A 21194-nucleotide genomic window follows, 5' to 3' on the forward strand; every position below is an offset into this window, starting at 1 on the left:
AAAATACCAGGAAGTTGTGACCGTATAGTTTCATACAAAAACTCAATTGACCACAATCCCTTACGACAAGCTACTGCGCATGTCCGCAATTGGTTATGGAGATGAGACGTGACGACGAGCTGTCAACATTGAGGTGATGTTCGCGGTAAGCTTTATCAGAATTCTCAAAAAAAAAATTACTTTTTCTTCTCAGTCAACACTGTATGAATCAAGGTGGAAGGCGGTTTTAAGTCAAGTCGATTGGTTGGAGTGGATAAAAACGCCAGCACAACACAGCGACAACAGGCTGAGCTAAGGCTCAGCCATGTTGACAGTTTGCCCTCCAGCCCCCGTCAAAAATTGTATTGTGCCGCACTTTATCATTCTTTTTCAATTTAGAACATCAAATCATGCAGTGTTGCTGAAGTAAATATGTCACATTCACCAATTAACCTGTTTGTCTTCTTCCAGTATAAAGTGAAGGGATGCCCAGGAAAATAGGATTTATTGTGGTCAGCTCTTCCAGTCATGAGGACAACTTCAATGCTAAGGAGCTCATGGTCCATGCACCCACCGTCCGTGGGTGGAGATCCAGCAAGTACATTAACAAAACACTATTTATTTGTACAATTTGTCTTGCCTTTATCAGATATTATACAATGGAACCATAAAGCTTTCAAGGTGTCATCATTAAACCTTACTAGGTGGTTCAGGTAGCAAAAAAGAAGACAACCGCAGAATAATAATGTCTATCCATCCGTTTTCTATTCCGCTTGTCTGGTTCATGGTTGAGCTGGAACCATTTCCAGCTGACATAAGCAAACAAACAGGAAGGCAGGTGTCGCATGACGTTGGCACAGCGCTTTAAGGGATTGGTCGGATTTTTGTCCTGAAGTATGACATCTCCGTCAGCAGTGTAGTTCATCAACTGTGACTTACCTCGCACTTGTTCCAAATGTGCCCAGTTCTGTCTCTCAACTGGTCTGGGAAGGCCTCAAAATCCGCCGGGAGGAACTGGACTAAATACTTAGGCTACTGGCCCTGTCACCTGACCTCGGATAAGCAGAAGAAGATGGATCGATGGTTGTCATACTTTTCTGCTTTGCTATTATTGGTGTCCTTCTCTTTTGTGACATCACAAAAAATGAAAAAATACATCCTTTAGATGCCACTCTATTCTTATTTTGCAGTTTTTAATCTGCAGCATGTTATTTTGTTTATGCTTGCTGCTGTCATTGAATAAATGAAAACCACCAATGCTGCAGAATACATGGTTGTTTTCATTCATCTTAAACCTTAAACATGTTTCACAGGTTGTGCAGCTACCCTCAGCACATCACCCTGCAGCTGGTGGAAAGAAGTCGGGTAAAGAAGCTGCAGCTCCTGGCCCACCATTACCTGATCCCAGCTAAAGTGGAGTTCCAAATAGGGGACACTCTTCCTGAACCCAGCACTTCAGCAGTCGTTGGACAGCTTCGCAGACTTGGGTGAGACTGCATAACAAACACCATTAAACAAGTTCAACATGAAAATCCTAACATTCGAACGTACAAATAGCATTAGTATATCCCGCTTGTTTCTGCTTTGTGTTCCCAGGGATATTACAATAGATATTTTACGTTATAATACAACACAAAGCTAATGATGTATGTTATCCTGACAGCTATGTGTCTCTGTCGGACAACGAGAAGACCGGCTTCAAGGCCCGAGAGCTGAAATCAGTCCATGTAGATGCTGTCGGAACTTACCTGAAGATAACCTTCCACCAGAATCACGTTAACCGTCACAATCGCTACAATCAGGTACGGTAGCTATGGCACTTGTGTTATTGTTCAGAGCCTCAGACTCCAAACTGAAAGTTAAACAATGGTTTCTATGGGTAAATGTTACAATATCCTGCTGTAAGTTCAAAGTTCAAACGTTTAAATGACATGTCATTCATTGAGTTCCATGCAGTTTTCTTCCCCTTTTTATGTGATTTCAGGTCTCTTTGGTGGCTATCAATGTGCTCGGTGAGCCACTGGATGGCAACGCTTTTCACACCATGGTGAGTGCTCTTATGAACCGTTTTGAATACTTACATCTTTGCAGCAATTGGTGGCGCTGTTGTGCTGTCGATTTGTTGTGCCGGCAGTTTCAACTTTTGACGCCTTAATGAAGGAAATGCACATATGAATAAAAACATCTACATTAATTTAGTCATTTTAAAACCTCATTCCAGGTTCCAAAACATTCCTATTGAAGAGAATAACAAATATTATAGCATGTGGTCTAAGATATGCCTTTATTCGTCCCTCAGTGGGGAAATTTGTCTATATGAATGCTTGACTAGTTAGTTGATAGTCCTGATAGTTTCAGGAATGTAGTAATGAGATACAAGGAGAAGCTTGAATGCAATCACACTGGAGGGCTTTAGTGAGTCGGTGTAATCAGATAGGCTTGCAGACAGATAGTTTCTGAGGGAGGGAGAACACCTTAACCCCCCAAAAAATCACATACACTCGAAAAAGACACTGACACACTCCCACAAAGATTCCAATGAACAAGCAGTGTATTGTTTTTCCTCTGCTAATCTTACTAAGCGCCTCCACCTTACACTGGTGATCCCGTCAGCAGAGGTCAACTATTCTTAATGATGCTCAAGTGTCGTCTTATAAAGTTATCCCCAGAACTATTTGGGCAATATCAGATTTGTGATTTTATTTATTGTTGATTGTTATATCTTATCTAAAAGGACAACTTTAGAGTCACCGTTAAGGCAGCAACAAGAGAAGAATTTGATTAGTGGAAGTACAGCGCGGTACATCAAGCGTGTATCCTGTATGTGTGTGATTTGTCCATCTGTTTACCCCCAGCCAAGCAGAGAGCAGCTGATCGAACACTACCTCACCAGCACTCAGCTGGAAGCTGCCTTGGATGCGACCCTCGCAGGGTGAGACTCGGCCATTGAACCCTGGTGTCTTTGTCCCATGACAATAACACTATGTAACAAAGCCATTTAGTCTGGAAGACAACCATTAAGGCATTTCCAGCAGGTGGCAGCCAGTGCAAAACACATTTCGAAATGTATAGACAACATACGTATATCCACAAATTGTCCCATATTGGGCCCATCTTGTGTGTTCTTATTTTTTGGTAGGTACTCAACTAGTTGAAAGGTTCTCTATTATGCAAATGAGACTCTGTGAGTTTATAACAGCAATATGTGTCCTAGTACTTATTTACGACCACAAAACAAAACCCCCTACTTGGGAGAAAAGTGGTCAAATGATGGCTTCCACATAGACATGACAAAAAATTGAAGCTTAAATTAAGTCCATTCAAATTAAATGGATTCAATGGAATAAAATATATCATCATGTCAATCAGACATGTAACAAACATGTATGTATTTACTTACAAAGCCTTAAGGCCTTCGTGAAATACCACTGAACACTATGTCTGTTTTTTAATGAAATACCCAGAAAATGTAATTCCACTTCACCATTGGACGACCTGGCCTTTGACATGTACCAGGACCCGGAAGTGGCCCATATCATCCGCCAGCTGGATCAAAAGAAGAAGGACATGGTGCGCCAGGAGAGATATGAGGAAGCAAAGTATCTGAAGCAGGCCATCGCTGATCTTCAAAAGGTATGTGTACACTGTTTAAATAATACTAATTCCAGTAAATGTGGGTGATAGTCTGCTTAAAAAGGTATTTTAACCTTAAAGGGTACTCTATAGGGGTCCACAACTCAATCCAAAGAGCTGAAAAATTATCATAGTGGGTCCACTTTAATGCAATATGAATATTATTTAACATCCAAATGTCAACTTCTGTTTGTGGTTCTGCATCCTGTTATTGTTATTTCCCCTTTATTTGCTTCCTCCCTTTGTATATTCAATGTAATGTCACCCATTAAGCAGGCCTCTCTGGTTCTGCCATATCTTACTTATTGTGTGGAAATCTTCACTCACTAAATGTGCTGCAAAAAAGGTCAGTAAGGATAATTCATAATGCCGCCTACAGAGAACATACTAACTCCTTATTTCTAAAATCACAAATACTTAAACTTGCTGATATAGTTCATCTTCAAACAGCTAAAATAATGCATAAGGCTAAAAATAACCAATTCCCTAAAAATGTCATCCAATACTTCTCTACAAGAGAGGAGAAATATGATCTCGGGGAAGAACTACATTTGAAACACTTATATGCTAGGACTACGTTAAAAAGCCATAGCATTTCAGTATGTGGAATCAAACTATGGAATGGATTGAGTAAGGAAGTCAAACAATGCACAACGATGAGCCAATACAAGAAACAATACAAGCAGTTGATGTTTGCTAAATACAAGGATGTGATGCACTCAATTGTAATCTGATGCATGTTCAAGTGAAATAAAACCATTGCCATCACCATTACATGTTAAACTTGCTTAGATTGCAGTCACCCACCTGTTTTGTATCCAGTGTTACCATGCTCACCATAAATTCTTAATAAGCTCAACAGCTGCAGTGACTGTTCTCAGGTTGTGTCTTTTATGTGGCCTTCTTACTTAAAAAAAAATGACGAGGCTTTCTGTAACCAGATAGCAGGCGCACTTGTACTCCGGACACCTCACAGTTACAGATGTTGCCATGGTAATCAGACTGCTCGACAAGTATGTTTGTGCTTCATGGCAAACCACTCAGACCAGCACACTTCCTTAGAAGGATTCAATAAAGGTTGTATCTCATCTTACATTTATATAATAGTAGTAACATGAATTTCACAATTTGGGCCAACGCATATATTGTAGTAGTGGTCCACATTTCATCAGCTTGTGGTTGACTGGCAACCATTGCACTTTGTCGTCCAACTTTCACACAAAATCAGTTGGTATCAGCTGGGACTGTGGCCCTGAAAATGAGAAATGGCGTATGGTTGGCTGCAATGTCATCGTCCCAATGTCATGTCATTGTAAAACCATGTGACTGACTTGATTTCTCCGCCTTCTTCATAGGCCGGGGAGCATTTGGCAAGATTTGATGTAGAGAAGCAATCTGCTATGGAAAAGGAGGACTATGACCTTGCCAAGAAGAAGAAGGATGAAATGGATGAGTACCGGCAGGGTGTCTACCAACAGCTGAAGGTCCACAACCTGCTGGATATGACAATGGTCACTCAGCAAACACTTGTGGTTGTTTATTTATTAATAGTCTTGTAAAAGCTCACTTCTGCTCATTTACCTCCTCACTAGATCACAAGTGCAGCAGAACCGTCTCCATCCCAGGAGGTTCCTTCACCTCTCCGTTCTTCAGACCACCAGTCGCCCCCCGCCAAACCCTTTGACACGATAAGGAAAGGGAAAGCTTTCTCAAAAACGCCGCAGAGCCATCTAACAGACTCTGACACAGTGTCGCCTAAGAGCAATCCATCTGACATAACTAGAGCCTCATCTACTCTACCAAAAATAGATGTAAGTACCACTTTTATTCGCTGGAATAACATAATTCAACCTCTCGCAACCATTAGAATCATACAAAAAATATGAGACCACCACCACACCAGCTTGCACGTTACCAACTGTAGTTTAAAAAAAACAGATTGAACAAATAAATGTGTACATTTGTCATTAAAATTTGTAAAAAAATTGTTGTGCTGGGTGAATAAGATGACTCGAGTTCATGGCTTTCACACACCGCTGTCTCGTGTTTGGGTACATGTTTGTTTGACCAAAACAGTCTTGTGGAAGCTACCTACTGACCAGTTGGAGTCATTGTGTCATTATGATAGATTTAATGATAGCGAACATTAATAGCTAAACTTTGTCAAATTGCTGTCATTACATGACATGGTTAGTGTGTGTGGGTTATATGGGGTGTGGCTTCTAATGGGTGAGTTAGTTCGCACTGCTAAAAGACACCATTTACATTTTTATTCTTTTATTCACCGCTGCCTCAGTTTAGCTCCACTGCAGGTTTACGTTTCTCTATTTAATTAAAAGTGTGCAACAGGCGACCAGTCCAGGGTGTACCCCGCCTCTTGCCCGAAAACAGCTTCATACCCCCGCAACTCCAGTGAGGATAAGCGGCGTTATTTTTTAGTCAAATAAACAGAGAGCTAGTGGTAGCAAAGAAAGAATAGAAATTAATCTGTTCCAGGGTTAAACTCTGCACATCAAACATTTAGATTTGTATTGGTTCAATTCTAATATCTTTTTTTTGTATTTAAGGTATACAAAAAGCACAAATAACATAAGCACAAACGTGTGTTTACCTTGTGCAGGAATATTTCAACATGTTTCCTGTCTTGTTAGGTTACCAGCTTGCCATATGATGAGATGCTGTTGCCAGCCCCTCAAAGGAAAGACCAGCAGCCAGTGGAGGACATCCAGAGTCCTGTAATGAAGCAGTTCCTCTTACACGACACCCAAAGGACTCTACCTAGCCCTGAGACCGGCGGAGAACCAGAACCTCTATCGGAGAAGGCTCAAAGAGAGGCTGGGCTTCAAATAGAAGTCTTTGGAGAGAGTCTGGTAATCGTTTGCCTGACGTAGCTGAATCATTCAATATATGTAGATATTAATCGCTGTACTAATACTGTACTGTCTGTATTCTTGACTACTCTAATCTAGGTTGCAAGTGCATATTCTAAATCATGGTCGAACAGAGAAGAGGCACTCCTGGCTGTGCACAAGAAGCTTTTGGAGGTATCATCCACGACTCCCAAGGAGGAGCTGAGGAACATGATAAGAGCTACAGTCTTCCTAGTCAAGAGAGCTCTCCTTGAGAAAGTTTCATCTGTGAGTCTGCATTGTTAAGCTCTTCTGGATAGGTTTCAACGTCCATTGTCAAAAGTCTGCTTTCTGGAATCCCTTTACAAGCACAAATCACGCTCCTGATTTTGAAACACAAGCACTCAGACATGCTTGGAACAGTGTTCTCCCTGTTGGCTTCCTCTCGTTAAAAAAACAGTTTTGACAAAGTTAGCCTTGTAACACCTCTGTGGCAATAACTTACTGTAGTAGTGCTGTAATAGCCATCCTTCCATTCATACTGCTTATCCTCATTAGGGTCCCAGCGGTATGCTGGAGCCTATCCCAGCTAGTGTTTTTTTTTTACCTGAGCTGAGTGTAAATACACATACTTCTCCATTAAGGTGTTACCTGTTTATTTAATTATTTAGGTCAACCTTGTCTTCAGTGGTGTCGGGTGGGTACCTGCACTCAAGGTATGACTGTGGCTAGAGTGTTTACTATGCACACAAACAGTCACAAATACAGTGAATACCTTTGTTGTTCTTGTCAAAAAAGGTTGGTTTGAATATTAAACCGGATATGGAACACAAGTAAAGCATGTCGCAGCATGTTTTCTACTACTACTACTACTTTTACTGCATTTTGTCTGTCAAATGTTAGCTCCTCATTAAAGGGCCGTTGCCTTTTGTCCACTATTTGTCCTCCTTAGGTTTTCCAAGCCTCCTTGAAGTTGCTGTTCTTCATGTTCAGCCAGCTGATCCCAGGTTTAGGCCGGACTGAGGTGACCCACTGTTTGGATCAAACTTGGCCCAATCTACTGGCTAGGACAGGGGACTCGACTAGACGCCTCCGGTTCAACGCTATCGCTTGCATCCAGGTATGACTCATCTGTAGAGTTTATGCTTTCACAAAATAGTACTAAAGTAAAATTATAATATACCTGTCTGTTTATATAACTATAAACTGCAGCATTCATAATAACCTTGCGTGTTACTAATTGGGCAAAATAATACAAATGTAATTGGCGGAGGCATTGCAGTACTCCACCTCATCCTAAAGGAGTCACAAATAAACAAATAAATAAATAAAACCTTAAACTATATTAGGAAAGCAGGAAGTGAACAAATGTAACAGTTACTGATTGTAAAAGTACCAGATGGAGGGGTAGGATTTAATAAGCTTTGCTTCTTCCTACTCCTTTTGGACATGTGGAACTGTGAACTGATTATGTGATGCATTCAATTGTAACCTGATGCATGTTCAAATAAAATTAAACCATTACCGTTACCATTACAACATAAGAGGATTTTCAAAGAAAGAAAATGCCTTGGTGATCTCTAGTAGCTGCTGAAGTCATCATCAGACCTTTTTGGATACATTCAGAAGTCCGCCAAAAGACTGAATGTGTTTTTATTATACGGTATACTGTATGTGCTATATAGTGTGTGTGCGTGTGTAAGTGTCCCATGTTTCCAACACACATTCCAATCACCTGATAAAATGGCACAGCTGAGTTTTTTCAGGAGCCTCCTACCATGTTGCTCTAATTATACTATACATGTCCACACATGACTTCATCTCCAGTCAGGTGCTTGTTTTGATGGACACATTACACTGTGTTGTATGACTTATACACGATATGACCTGACAGTGGCTTACAGTTGACAAATAACTACAGTGGTGTTTGTCTAATCGTAATCACTCAAAACGTAATTGTCTCTATTTGTGCCGGTTATTTAGGAAATTGCCGCTCTGAAGGAAGTTCGGGCCTTGCAGTTCATCCCCACTGAGCTGGCGAAACCTTTCAAATCCAACTTCCCCTCACGCCTGGCTCAGAGTCGGTTGGAGCTGCTTGAGAGTCTCCTGGTGGAGCTAGGCACAGAGAACTCTGGATTCACCTTGGAGAATGTAATGATGGTAAATAATTAAAAATGCTCTGTTAACCCTTAAATGCATAAGTGGGTCAAAAATGACCCGGTCAGGTTGTTTTCTTGAAATATCTTCGTAATGAAAATTTTATATCATTTCATATTCCAGGTATTCCTCAAAAACATGTTTTTGATATCATGCCATTCACATTTTTAACTTACATTTTATACATTTTAAGAATTTTTTGTTTTTGTGTTACTACCCCAACCTTCCATAAGTGGGTCAAAAATGACCCGGTCAGGTTGTTTTCTTGAAATATCTTTGTAATGACATTTTTTTAGCATTTCATATTCCAGGTATTCCTCAAAAAACACGTTTTTGATATCATGCCATTCACATTTTTAACTTTTATACATTTTAAGAAATTTTCGTTTTTGTGTGACGACCCCAACCTTCCATAAGTGAGTCAAAAATGACCTGCATGCATTTTCTATGGAATCCAATAGGAACCTTTGATTCTTATCAACTCCTAAATATAATACTAAATATCATACAAGTGATTATTCCTAACCAAATGTCAAAATTGGCATAAAAACGCATTGATTCTAGTAGAGTGTAGGGTCCAGTCACTCATGCATCTAAGGGTTAAGTATGTTTTAAAAGTAACACCATATTATTTGGTGGGTCTTTTATACAGAAGCTTTCAACAAGAAAGAGCTACCCTACGAAGTAAACTCATTTCAGCCGCTTGTATCCGCGATCTCGTTCTTTTGGTCACGACCCAAAAATCATGACCATAGGTGAGGGTGGGAACATAGATGGACTGCGTTAGTTGTAAACAGACTTTTGCTAAGCTAGAGTCAGTGTAGTCACTCTTGGCATGTATTTTCTAGCCCTGTGTGCTCCCCGAGATTCCAGCATTGACCTAATATCCATGTCAAAACTGTCCACTTATTGACCAGGGTGTGGACAAACCAAGTCTCATCTTGTTTCTTCATGACCCCTGCCACTTCCCTTTCAGCCCCCCTCTGATTCTGCACATTCTTTATCAGTCAAGACAAATTGTTATGTTTACCCTCTGTGTTTCCACTCTTGTGGCCTTTGTCTGCATGTTTGTGCATGCTTGCTGGGTGTCTTTGTGTGGAACGCTTCCCAAATTTGTTTGGGAAACATTAGCAGTCAGGATTGAGATGTGACGAGGGGGGGTGCCTTTGCTCGTGTCACATTAATCATTTCAGCGAGAAACATGAAATAGACACCTGGTTTATCTGTGACTTGTTGTCTATGATAAGGTTAAGCATGTAAGTATGTCAACAAATATGCAACACACGCAGCTCAATGACTGTGGTAGATGTTCTTATATTATCCCGTGACACGCTCTGTTGACAGCTTGAGAGTGCACATTCTTCCTTTTCCCGCTGTTGCTACCTGGGTGATCTGCTTTGGCGAAGCTCTGGCCGTAAGACTTAGCTTAGGGGCCCACGAGGGATCAATTTATGGGAATTGGGGGAAAAAGAGCTTTGCCCAGGTGTACGGAACTGTTTACTTAGGGTGCTTTCCTTTTCATAAGACAAAATTAACACTTTATCCGTAAAATTCTGGTTCTTGCTAAAATTAAATGCATGCCTGAGCCACTACAGAAAGATGCCACATTTCACAGTGATCCATTTTTCAACATCAAATTACACCACAGTCCTCTGGAGATGACCTAATTCTCATCTCAATATTCTTGGAAAGGAGTGTGAACTTCTCTATCTCAACCTGTCTCTTTATCTCTTTCAGTTCTGCACTACAGCTTTGGAGCACAGCGCATCCGCTGTTCGAGAGCAGGCGGCGCGCATCATTTTGTCCATGTACAAGCAACACGGTGCAGCCGCTCTCGTTTACCTTCCACAGAGCAATGCTGCCCGTAAGAACTTCCTTTACAAAACCCTGTTTGATGGCTTTGCCAAGGTTGACGGAAAGCTGGTGGAGACTCAGGCAAGACATTTTTCATCTACAGCAGTGGTTTAAGGCTTAAACAACAATATCCATACTGACATAATTGTATTTATTTAAAACCTCATCATCAAATGTGAGAACTTTTCAATAGAAATGAGACTTGATTACAAGTAGGCATTTGTTGTCTAACTGGCATCATTCTACTATAACACTTCTGAGTCATCCAATGACTTAAGCTTAATTTTGCAGCATCATCATGAGAAAGCAACCTTCCCATTACTAATGGGCACACTGACGGGCAACATTCAAGTGATTCATGTCATGACTAACGCAACAACTACTTTAATAGTCTGCATAGTCGGCCAAAGAAAATGAATGCAAACATGGAAAAAATGTTGTATTGACTATGTTAATTATCCACCCAGTCTATGAAGAAGGGTGGTGGTCCACTGGATGGGCAGAAGGAAAAGGAGGAGATCCACACTCTGCAAGAGCAGCTGGCTGCCTTGAAAGAGATGACGGTAGGTGGAGTTGTCATACGACTGCAATTACATCACACCTTGCAAAAGGCTTCTCATTTACATTTACGGCTCAGCTTACCGCTTGGGTGGGTTTCTACTCTGTGGGATGCTTTGTTAAATAACAACGCTGGTTCAACAACAGCTACAAGGAGGCTTTCCATTGCTAATCAACATAACTGTCAGTTATCCATTATGGTGTTTGTTTGTTATAACCCAATGTCATTGTTCTTTTCTTCAAGGAGAGAGACATGAGAAGTACCAAAGGCCAGATAACGAAGAAAGAATCACCTAAAGTTGAGAGGGTGTCTCAAAAGGCTGGTAAACCAAGTATGTGCTTCAGCTTTTTGGTTTTCCGCAAACATCAAGCGCAAGTAACAACACTGATGCCCTCATTGTTGGGGATTCCTTTTACAACTTAAAGGCTTGTAAAAGTTGTCACCGTTAACATTTACGAAGACCCATCAAATAGCACCCAATCCTTTTTTTTTTTTTTTTTTGAAAGTTTGGCCTCAGTTTTCACAGTTCCACAGTTTTCTTGTGAGTTGCTCAGCAACAACACAGACCAAAAACCAAGTTTCTTTCAAATAATAATTTATATTGCCGCCTACAGAGAACATACTAACCCCTTATTTCTAAAATCACAAATACTTAAACTTGCTGATATAGTTCATCTTCAAACAGCTAAAATAATGCACAAGGCTAAAAATAACCAATTCCCTAAAAATGTCATCTAATACCTCTCTACAAGAGAGGAGAAATATGATCTCAGGGAAGAACTACATTTGAAACACTTATATGCTAGGACTACGTTAAAAAGCCATAGCATTTCAGTATGTGGAATCAAACTATGGAATGGATTGAGTAAGGAAGTCAAACAATGCACAACGATGAGCCAATTCAAGAAACAATACAAGCAGTTGATGTTTGCTAAATACAAGGATGAAGAGTCTTGAACCAGTCACGATGTGCTATATATATCACTATATTGACACTTACTATGGTACCCATTATGTCATTGGATGGTCATATCACCACGTACTTCGGTAAGGGACAAAAAATGTAAACATTTAAAAATAAAAAAAAAAAAGCCAAAAAAAACCTTCAACTATATTAGGAAAGCAGGAAGTGAACAAATGTAACAGTTACTGATTGTAAAAGTACCAGATGGAGGGGTAGGATTTAATAAGCTTTGCTTCTTCCTACTCCTTTTGGACATGTGGAACTGTGAACTGATTATGTGATGCATTCCAAAACCATTACCATTACCAAAAAGTGAGGCCACGATACTGAATGTTTTTATTTAGTTCATTTTAAACTGTAGGGGTATACCGTAAATACCGTAATTATCGCCAGGGAGTCTACAGTCTTTAACAAACACACATTTGTTAAAGTTTAAGCCGTGGTATCTAGTACGTAAATAACAAATATCATCTTTTTAATTTGCAGCAGCAGCAAAATTGCAACAGAACAAGACAGTGCACACTTTAAATGTCCAACAATCAATCAATTACCTGGACAAGTAAGTGACTTCCAAAAGTTTTAATGCACATTCTTGTGTTTAGCTTACATATAAGACATATTTCATATTTATTCTGTTTTAGGTTGTGTATTTTTTGCGGTAAAACTGATGACTCCTTCACTGAAGATGTATTAGACCTTCACTACTGGAAACACTGTCCTATGTTGCGACGCTGTGATGAATGCAGACAGGTAAAATTCTTTCACAGCACGCGTGTTCAATCACCACCTGTAACCCAGCATTTTTACCGCACATTCTGGGATATTTTCACAGGTTGTGGAGATCGCCAGCTTCACCGAGCACCTACTGAACGAATGTGAAAGCCGGTCCAAGTTCAGCCAGTGTCAAAGCTGCTTGGAGGCGGTGGCTACTGAAGATCTGACTCGCCATGTCCTGGGTACCACTTGTAACCGTGAGTCTTCATTTTCAATTTTAGCATGAGTTAGTGCTGTGATGATTTGGATTTTGTACATTATCCATACCAGGGGCGTCACTAGGTTCTGAGGACAGAGGGGGCTTAGCCCCCTGGAGATGCACAGGATATGAATGAATGTAGTAGACATTCAAAAAAATCCCAAAAACAAATAACGAACAAGAACCGGGATATAACTTTCCCACTTTTGGTGGGAATTTAGTAGCGATACTCAATTGTTTTAGGCCACCATTAAATTGACACAAGTACACACAATCTACACTGCAAAACCGCTGCTCAAGCTCTGCAACCATTCTGTCCAGTGGACAGTCATCAATTATATAATAATTATTATTATATTATTAATTTGCCTATTATTACTATCATCATTATTCTGCCTCTGATTATTACTAGGCTAGTATCAGCCTGCTAATTGGCTTGCTTATTAGCCTGCTTTTAGCTTTTGCTTTTTTGTAAAAAAAAAAAAACAAAAACAATAAAAAATCTATTAAAAAATATCTAATTATTTAGGGGGGCTTAAGAACATTTTAGGGGGGGCTGAACCCCCCCAAAATAGGCCTAATGACGCCACTGATCCATACTTCATGCATTTTCTGTATTTTGAATCTAACGTGCTTACAATAAATACTTTGACAGGAGAACAGTTGATCTGAAACACTAAGCATATATCTGCATTAATAATTGACAAGTCTTGAGTGTTTATATTGCCGTAATCATTGTCCACCATGAGGTGCTTAAGCTAGAATTTTGCTGTTGCCTTTACTTTCATGCATTGTGATGAATGAGATCTATTGTTAAAATGCCTGCCTCTCACATCCCATTTTTCATTTCCTCTTCAGTGTTTTAATAATGTCCTCTTTACCTATAAAGGTAGCTTAAAGATATCATGTTCCCTTTTTTTTTTTTTTTTTTTTTTTAAAGCCCCCACTTCAGGTAAAAGCTTCAGCCACTGCCCTTTGTGTCACAACAACTTCCCACCAGGAGAAGAGGTAAGATTCTTGACATGCGTGACCTGGCTGCCCTTTTTAAAATTAAAGAAACTTTACGGGGTGATGATGAGCCATGTTTTAGGTGTGGTTAACTAAAAAAAAACCTCAAACATATCCACAAAGCCTGCTGTACTTATATAAATCCAATGCTTTATTTCCTAGTATTGATTAAATTGATTCATTATTTTTTAAATGCACTCATCCAATCACCAATCAGAACTCAGCCAGGATGGTACCAAGTCCAGGGTGCATCCTGCCTCTCGCCCAAAGTAATTTGGAATAATCTCCAGCTCGCCCGAGACCCTGAATAGGAATAAATATTGAAAAGAAATGAATAATAATGACAATTTTTGTGAATCAAAGCAACAGGTTTTGTGCTTCTTTATCAGCCTCAAATCAAGTACTACGAATTCTGTTCTGTTTAAGACGACCTGACAGAAAGAGATTATGTGTAAATGTACTCTGCTGCGATTTCATTTTTTTTTTCAGTCTGAAGGAACCGTCTTTGTGTCAAGAGAAATCTGAAACAGCTTGGCAGGTTTTGGAGCAAGCTCAGGTGCACATTGTTTAAGTACCGTTGCTGAGATCTCATCTGGGCCGTTGGCCTTACAGGTGTCAAGGGAAAGAAAGTTTTTGGGTCTGAATTTCAATGTACAGAAGGATTTATGAGTTTTAGTGGTAAGCTCGGGGGACTGTAGCCAATGTCATCAAGATGAGCATTAGCAGCAAAAGTGTAGTTCAGCAGCTCGGCCTTAAAATGTAAAATTACAACATGACATGCAACGCAAACACACCCTTCAAAAGTGCAGAGAAAAAAAAACATTCCCAGAAAGTGAATACAGATTGCCATGAAAAGCCTCAGTGTTGTAGAGGGAGGGCGGGCGGCCATTCCAACCGTTGACTGCACCTACAGTCCATCGGCTGTGGCTGTACCCGATTTGAAGGAACTTCCAGTGCAGGAATGAACTCACAGAGCTACTTTTGTACCTGTTGCAGGCCTGGAAGGCTCACCTCACGGGGAGCGAGGGTTGCAAACAAAACTTGCGCAGGACAGCGGTGTCCCAGAGAACCCAGCCAGTACAAGGTGATGCATTCATATACACCCCCCCCCCCCCCCCTTGTCCACACACACCTATTAGCGCAACACTCTGTTTTCACACTTTTGCTACCATAGTGTATTCTAAATATACATATCTCCAAATTAAAAGTTTAAATTCATTACAGGGCGGCACGGCAGTCTAGTGGTTAGCGCGCAGACCCCACAGCTAGGAGACCAGGGTTCAAATCCACCCTCGACCATCTCTGTGTGGAGTTTGCATGTTCTCCCCATGCATGCGTGGGTTTTCTCCGGGTACTCCGGTTTCCTCCCACATTCCAAAAACATGCTAGGTTAATTGGTGACTCCAAATTGTCCATAGGTATGAATGTGAGTGTGAATGGTTGTTTGTCTATATGTGCCCTGTGATTGACTGGCGACCTGTCCAGGGTGTACCCCGCCTCTCGCCCGAAGACAGCTGGGATAGGCTCCAGCACCCCCGCAACCCCGCAAAAGCGGTAGAAAATGATTGAATGAATGAATTCATTACAGTTTTATCACAGTCTTTGTTCAGCTGCAACATCATGTCCACATCCTTGAAATACAACCAGTATGATTAAATTGAGTAATCTGGGCTCCATGTACAGCTGGGGCACTTTAGTTGGAAGTCAACACTGTAAAAGGACAGCAGCTAAACACGGAATGTGTTTACTTTTCAGGGCGAAGGGTTTAGCAGAGGTGGTAAGCCACTAGGATACCACATAGTAGATGACGGCACAGACAGCAGACACGTGGCCTCTACTACTACTGCTGATTCCCCTTTTTACTTTAATAGTCATTTATTTTTTCACCAAAACCTAAATTGGATACAGCATTTGGTGGACAGTAGATAACCTAATATAAACTGACCCATGAGCCATGTTGGGAAGTTTGGGAAACACTAAATGGATGTTTTTTCCTGTTAGTCAGTGTGGTCTTCATTTCCTCTTAGCTATAAAACATGTTGTTAACATCTTTGAGTTACTTCTATTCTTGTGTATTTTTCTTCTTGTGTATTTTTCTTCATCTTCTTTACCTAGTAACTAACAGACACAGTCCTGTTGGTGCACTTTGAGTGTGATCGGTGGGGGCTGCTTTAGCAAATAGTGGTCTTACAATTGTGTATGTCTTTGTGTGTGTCCAGGCAAGGCATTATCCAGCACAAAGGTCACACAGACTTGGTCGGTGGGCGCCCAAGGGAGAGTCAGGCCTATGGGGAGATGCAGTCGAATTCCATCCCTTACACCCCCAGCTAGAGGACATACACTGGGGAAGCGGTGATCGTCAAACAGGGAGAAACAGACTTCACATAAACTGGTGTGAAGTGTTTGCCCCCTTCCTGATTTCTTTTTTGGGGGGGCATGTTTGTCACACTTGAATTACTCAATGACACAACTGAACACAAAATGCAGTTTTTAAATTAAACTTCTATTTTATGGGAAGGAAAAAACATCCAAATCTACATGGCCCTGTGTGGAAAAAGTGATGACAAAGTCAAGTAGACAAAAAAAAAAGATCCCCAAAACCTCGACATCTTGTCAGCATCTAGAGAAATAAAGTATTTTAGATCTGTCAGTCTGGAAAAGCTCAAACTTCCTAAAGTTTTGGGACTCCTGCCAACCATAGACAACATAGAACAGTGGTGAACCTTCCAGCCAACCAACCTGTTTGTGACTTCAACTGCAACAAACTTAGGTTCTGCAGCAGACAATGATCCAAAACACCCCAGTAAGTCCACCTCTGAGTAGCTGAAGAAAAAGACTCTGGAGCGGATTAGTCAAAGTCCTGACCTGAATCGTAGTGAGATGCTATGGCTTGACCTTAAAAGGGGTGGACCTTGCCCGAAAACCCTTCAATGTGGCTGAATTACAACAATTCAGCAAAGGCAAGTGGGCCAAAATGTTACAATTGTGTTGTCATTGATTGCTGATATTCACGTACATTTGTTTGATCTGAAACAGGGCTGCATGGCGGCCAAGTGGTTAGTGCGCAGGCCACACAGCTAGGAGACCCGAGTTCGATTTCATCCTCGGCCATCTCGGTGTCGAGTTTGCATGTTCTCCCCGTGCATGTGTGGGTTTTCTCCGGGTACTCTGGTTTCCTCCCACATTCCAAAAACATGCTAGGTTAATTGGCCACTCCAAATTGTCCATAGGTATGAATGTGAGTGTGAATGGTTGTTTGTCTATATGTGCCCTGTGATTGGCTGGCCACCAGTCTAGGGTGTACCCTGCCACCGAAGATAGCTGGGATAGGCTCCAGCACCTCCCGCGACCATCGTGAGGACAAGCGGTAGAAAGTGAATAAATGAATGAATGTTTATGTTAAACATCATGTAACAGGATTCTCACATTTTTTGTGGGATGTGGCCCAGTTCAGACATATGGATGCCCTCAACTCTAAATCAGGTTTCGATGTACTGATGTACTTGTTCCTGATCATATCCATCCTGGTCACTCCCAATGACAAATGGAAAAAGTAGGCAGTTCACAAAAAAAAAATGCGGTAAGCGGTAGAAAATGAATGAATGAATGAAAGACTTTAGAGTGACAAACATGTCAAAATATAAGAAATTCAGGAAGGACCAAACACTTTTTCACACCACTGTATTCCTGATGGGGGAACTTGACAGTAACAATGGCGTTGGAACAATCAACCTACACCACACATCTTATGGCCCTATTTGTATGTGTGTTTGCAGGGTATCAATAATGTTGGTTTGATTTTAGCTGCAGCTTTAAATATGAAACTGCTGTTAGTGACCATGCGGAATCTTAGCGTTAGTCGGTAAAGCTTTGTTTGTATAGCACACAGTAACAAAGTGCTTCACAGTCCAAGATTTACGCAAGTAAAAGAGCAGGGTTATCCAAAGTGCACTCCAGGAGCCATCTGCAGCCCACAGCTTGCTTTTTACCGGCCTGCTGCACATTGTAAAAATAAAATTTAATTTGAAAAACAGGGTAAAATGGGGAAAAGGCTTTGTCAATTAATAATGTTAATAATAATGCTAATAATGCTAATGCTAATAATGCTAATAATGCTAATAATACTAATAATACTAATAATACTAATGCTAATGCTAATAATGCTAATAATAATGCTAATAATAGTGCTAATAATGCTAATAATAATAATAATATTGCTAATAATAATATTGCTAATAATAATAATAATGTTAATCATGCTAATGCTAATCATGCTAATGCTAATAATGCTGATGCTAATCATGCTAATGCTAATCATGCTAATGCTAATCATGCTAATGCTAATCATGCTAATAATGCTAATGCTAATAATAATGCTAATCATAATAATGCTAAAAATGCTAATAATGCTAATGCTAATAATAATAATAATAATAATAATAATAATGGCCCTTGGTGGAAAAACATTGGACACCCTTGCTGAAGAGAATGAAACCAGAACTACAGACCTGCTGGTAGGTCGGTACAGGGAATAGAGTTCAAGTTACTACTACCAATTCCTCTTACTACTGAGTGTGTGACATATGGCAAACAGGACAATCCGTGTGTATTATGCATTTGCAGTGTCCTGACGTACACCGAGATCATCCCCAGATAACGTCACCGGGTGGTTATTTTGTTTGTTGTGACAAGCCCCCGTCTGCCCCCCCCCCCCCCCCCCCCCCTCAAGAAACAGATGCTATTATACAGCTGTTGATATTTGCCTTGTGGGTGTAGACAAGAGAATGACTTGAGCTAGTCAGTCACTTTTGTGTATAGTTTTAGGAAGTTAGGTGTGCATATAAAATGTAATCAGTACCGATCAAACATTTAGATCTTCTCTTTGACGTGTGTACAGACTTCTTTAACATGCTTTCAACAAAGCATGTAGCTGCATTTTCTTAAATAAAAGTAACGACTGGGTATACGGAGACGTGGCATAATAAAGGCTATATATGGCGGTGATGTATTCCCAACCAGCATTTATTTATTTATGAATCATAGTCATGTGACAAAATACTTTTTAAGCTTCTCAGTCAGTCTCTTGTCCATATAGTTTGATTTAATTGTGTTATTATTTTAATATTAGGTGTGTATATACAATGCCCAAAGTGCCAGTCAAGGTGAGTTTTGAATAAAAGCAAGAACTGTATGATATGTCATGGCTTTATATACTGTAAAGTTTGTTTTTAGGTGGTGATGTTTTCCCATTCTGCTTTTCGATCATCCCGAATCAAACAGAAGCCACTTTTTTTTAGATAAATATAGTCCTTCAGGTTTTATTTATACTATGGTACAAAACAACGTTTCATACATTTTGGGTTTTTTTTGCTGAAAAATACACAACGGAACAAAATGTTGCAACATATTATGGATACTTTGGCTGTCACATGTGTACACTGAGGCTCAGATACGAAAAACCGCTGAGTTTTAAACACTGAAGACCTGTATGGTCGTGGTTTTCCAAAAAGGAAAACTCTTTATCTCTAAACTGGATAACTTCAATGTCAAAGTGGCTGCATATTTAATCATAACTAAGTCCTTTTCACTTATTTGTGGATTCTTCTGACAGTCATACGGAAGTCTTCTGAGCACAAACCAGCTCTTCATCGTGCACCAGCCTCCACATCTTGACGAGCTCCTGTGCACTAAGTTTGTGCACCACGACAAGGTTCTTGTAAAAGCATGGCTCGCTATTCATGGGGCTCACCCTGCGTCTGGTGATGCCGAAAGTTCTGAAGCCTGAGTGCATTTCTGGGCTCAGGTGAAGCCTTTGCAGACACATGCCCAAAAAGACGTCGTCAATCGGGTACAGTTCCAGGTTCTCGGAGACCACAAAGAGCTTCCTGGCCAAATGGGAGGACATAAGGAACCCCCCTCCTCCTACATAAGGTGGGTATGGCTTATCATAGAGCTCCCTAGGGATGTAGTATTTACTCTGCCTGTTCCTAATAGGGATGGCCTTGGAGATGGTGTCCCCCACAAACAAAGTGGTCTCCTTGTTCTCCTCCACCTTAAAGCCGATGAGGTCCAGTAAGTTTTTGGTGTTCACAAACACATCATCGTCTCCTTTGAATATAAACTGGACTCCCGGGCAGTAGATGTTGAACCATTTCAGAAAGTTGACCTCCTTCAGGGTCAAGTTGAAGAACGTGTCCATGAAATCCCACTGCAGGATGTCACTGTAGATGTGGTCTTCATACTCTATCAGTTTCTGCAGGTTATGGGCGTCTTTGCCCACAGCAGGGCTCCCCAAAAGAAAGACGGTCTTTATGCTCTTACCGTCCACGGTGTGTTCCTTGCCCCAGGTTTTACGCACAGCCTCCCGCCGGTCGTGCTGCTCGATGACGGACTTGACCACCATGAGGAGGTGCACCTCTCCTTCTGTGCACTTCTCAGGGTGGTTGATGAGCATCGGGAAGTACCTGCAATGCCGGTGCAAGACGAACTGGTGGAACCTCGGGTCCAATCTCCGGAACCAGTCCTTGGTCCTCACCGTGATGTCCTCCTTGCAGTTCAGCACCTGCGGGTCCCAGAAGCGTCCACTCCGGTTGTAGACCCGTTGCTCCTGGAACGTGTGGTTCACCAAAGACTGCTTGGCTGCAGACTTCTTAAATGAAAAACAGTCTCCACACCAGCTGGTGTGTTTCATATACGTCCCCATGGCGTCTTTCTCTGGGAGTCTAAGCTTGTGGATCATGAGGAGCGATGCGAAGAACAGAGAGAGGCTCAGCAGGGGCTTTAGTAGACCGAGCCGCTTTCTCCGGAAAAGGTGCTCCATGGTGCTCAGTGCAGTGGCCGGGGTCTCTCCAACGCTTCACCTTTCCCCATCCTCAACTTCAGGTTTCTTCGGCATTGGTGTCCCTTTACTTGTGGTCCTCCGATGTCCCATCCACTAATGGAGGACGCTGACACTGACCTGGACCTCTTTGTGGCCATGGCGGCACTCACTAAAGGCACAAGTTGGCTTTCCGTCGTGGGGAAAAGGATGCTGGACACGGTCCCTAAACTTCTCGGCTTTGTGGTTATGTGGACGCACAGACCCTCCTTCATTTGACTCGCTCTCCTCCTCCTTTTCCCAAATACCACCTCCCACCTCCTCATGATGATGCCTCTTTCTTGGAACAGGTGTCAACAAGTATAATGGCCGCACACTTTTAACAGTCACACGTAGCATAC

At 41.2% G+C, this 21194-nt stretch overlaps 2 protein-coding genes across 5 annotated transcripts; one reads left to right on the forward strand and one right to left on the reverse strand.

Annotated features, from left to right (window-relative positions):
- The first annotated feature begins 34 nt into the window (after positions 1-34).
- cep104 (centrosomal protein 104) lies at positions 35-19555 on the forward strand. 4 transcript variants are annotated; one of them, XR_009131869.1, is made up of 23 exons: positions 35-145; positions 451-577; positions 1293-1466; positions 1643-1781; positions 1964-2026; positions 2835-2911; positions 3444-3612; positions 4968-5123; positions 5205-5423; positions 6264-6482; positions 6582-6749; positions 7414-7581; positions 8445-8621; positions 10356-10553; positions 10940-11035; positions 11275-11362; positions 12482-12554; positions 12637-12745; positions 12828-12966; positions 13909-13976; positions 14466-14532; positions 14973-15060; positions 16196-16231. XR_009131869.1 is itself a non-coding variant. In XM_058084944.1 (22 exons), the coding sequence occupies exons 2-22, from the start codon at positions 465-467 to the stop codon at positions 16330-16332; spliced, it is 2811 nt and encodes a 936-aa protein (XP_057940927.1). In that variant the 5' UTR covers positions 35-145; positions 451-464; the 3' UTR covers positions 16333-19555. The 4 variants fall into 4 exon arrangements, 2 of the variants coding, with proteins under 2 accessions (XP_057940927.1, XP_057940926.1); XR_009131868.1 differs by having other exon boundaries at positions 14466-15060; positions 16196-16265; XM_058084944.1 differs by lacking the exon at positions 14466-14532 and having other exon boundaries at positions 4968-5096; positions 16196-19555.
- On the reverse strand, positions 19289-21130 carry b3gnt7l (UDP-GlcNAc:betaGal beta-1,3-N-acetylglucosaminyltransferase 7, like). The gene has a single exon (XM_058084947.1). The coding sequence runs from the start codon at positions 20794-20796 to the stop codon at positions 19588-19590; it is 1209 nt and encodes a 402-aa protein (XP_057940930.1). The 5' UTR covers positions 20797-21130; the 3' UTR covers positions 19289-19587.
- Positions 21131-21194: the final 64 nt, after the last annotated feature.

This window comes from Doryrhamphus excisus, chromosome 10 (assembly GCF_030265055.1).
Source record: "Doryrhamphus excisus isolate RoL2022-K1 chromosome 10, RoL_Dexc_1.0, whole genome shotgun sequence".
Taxonomy (NCBI): domain Eukaryota; kingdom Metazoa; phylum Chordata; class Actinopteri; order Syngnathiformes; family Syngnathidae; genus Doryrhamphus; species Doryrhamphus excisus.

Bases quoted from the DNA above. Each gene is read 5' to 3' on its own strand.
- b3gnt7l (XM_058084947.1), bottom strand. From the start codon at position 20,796: ATGGAGCACCTTTTCCGGAGAAAGCGGCTCGGTCTACTAAAGCCCCTG.
- cep104 (XM_058084943.1), top strand. From the start codon at position 465: ATGCCCAGGAAAATAGGATTTATTGTGGTCAGCTCTTCCAGTCATGAG. The intron at 5,424-6,263 runs GTAAGTACCACT...CTGTCTTGTTAG, and splicing joins CTACTCTACCAAAAATAGAT to GTTACCAGCTTGCCATATGA. The intron at 12,746-12,827 runs GTAAAATTCTTT...ATATTTTCACAG, and splicing joins GCTGTGATGAATGCAGACAG to GTTGTGGAGATCGCCAGCTT.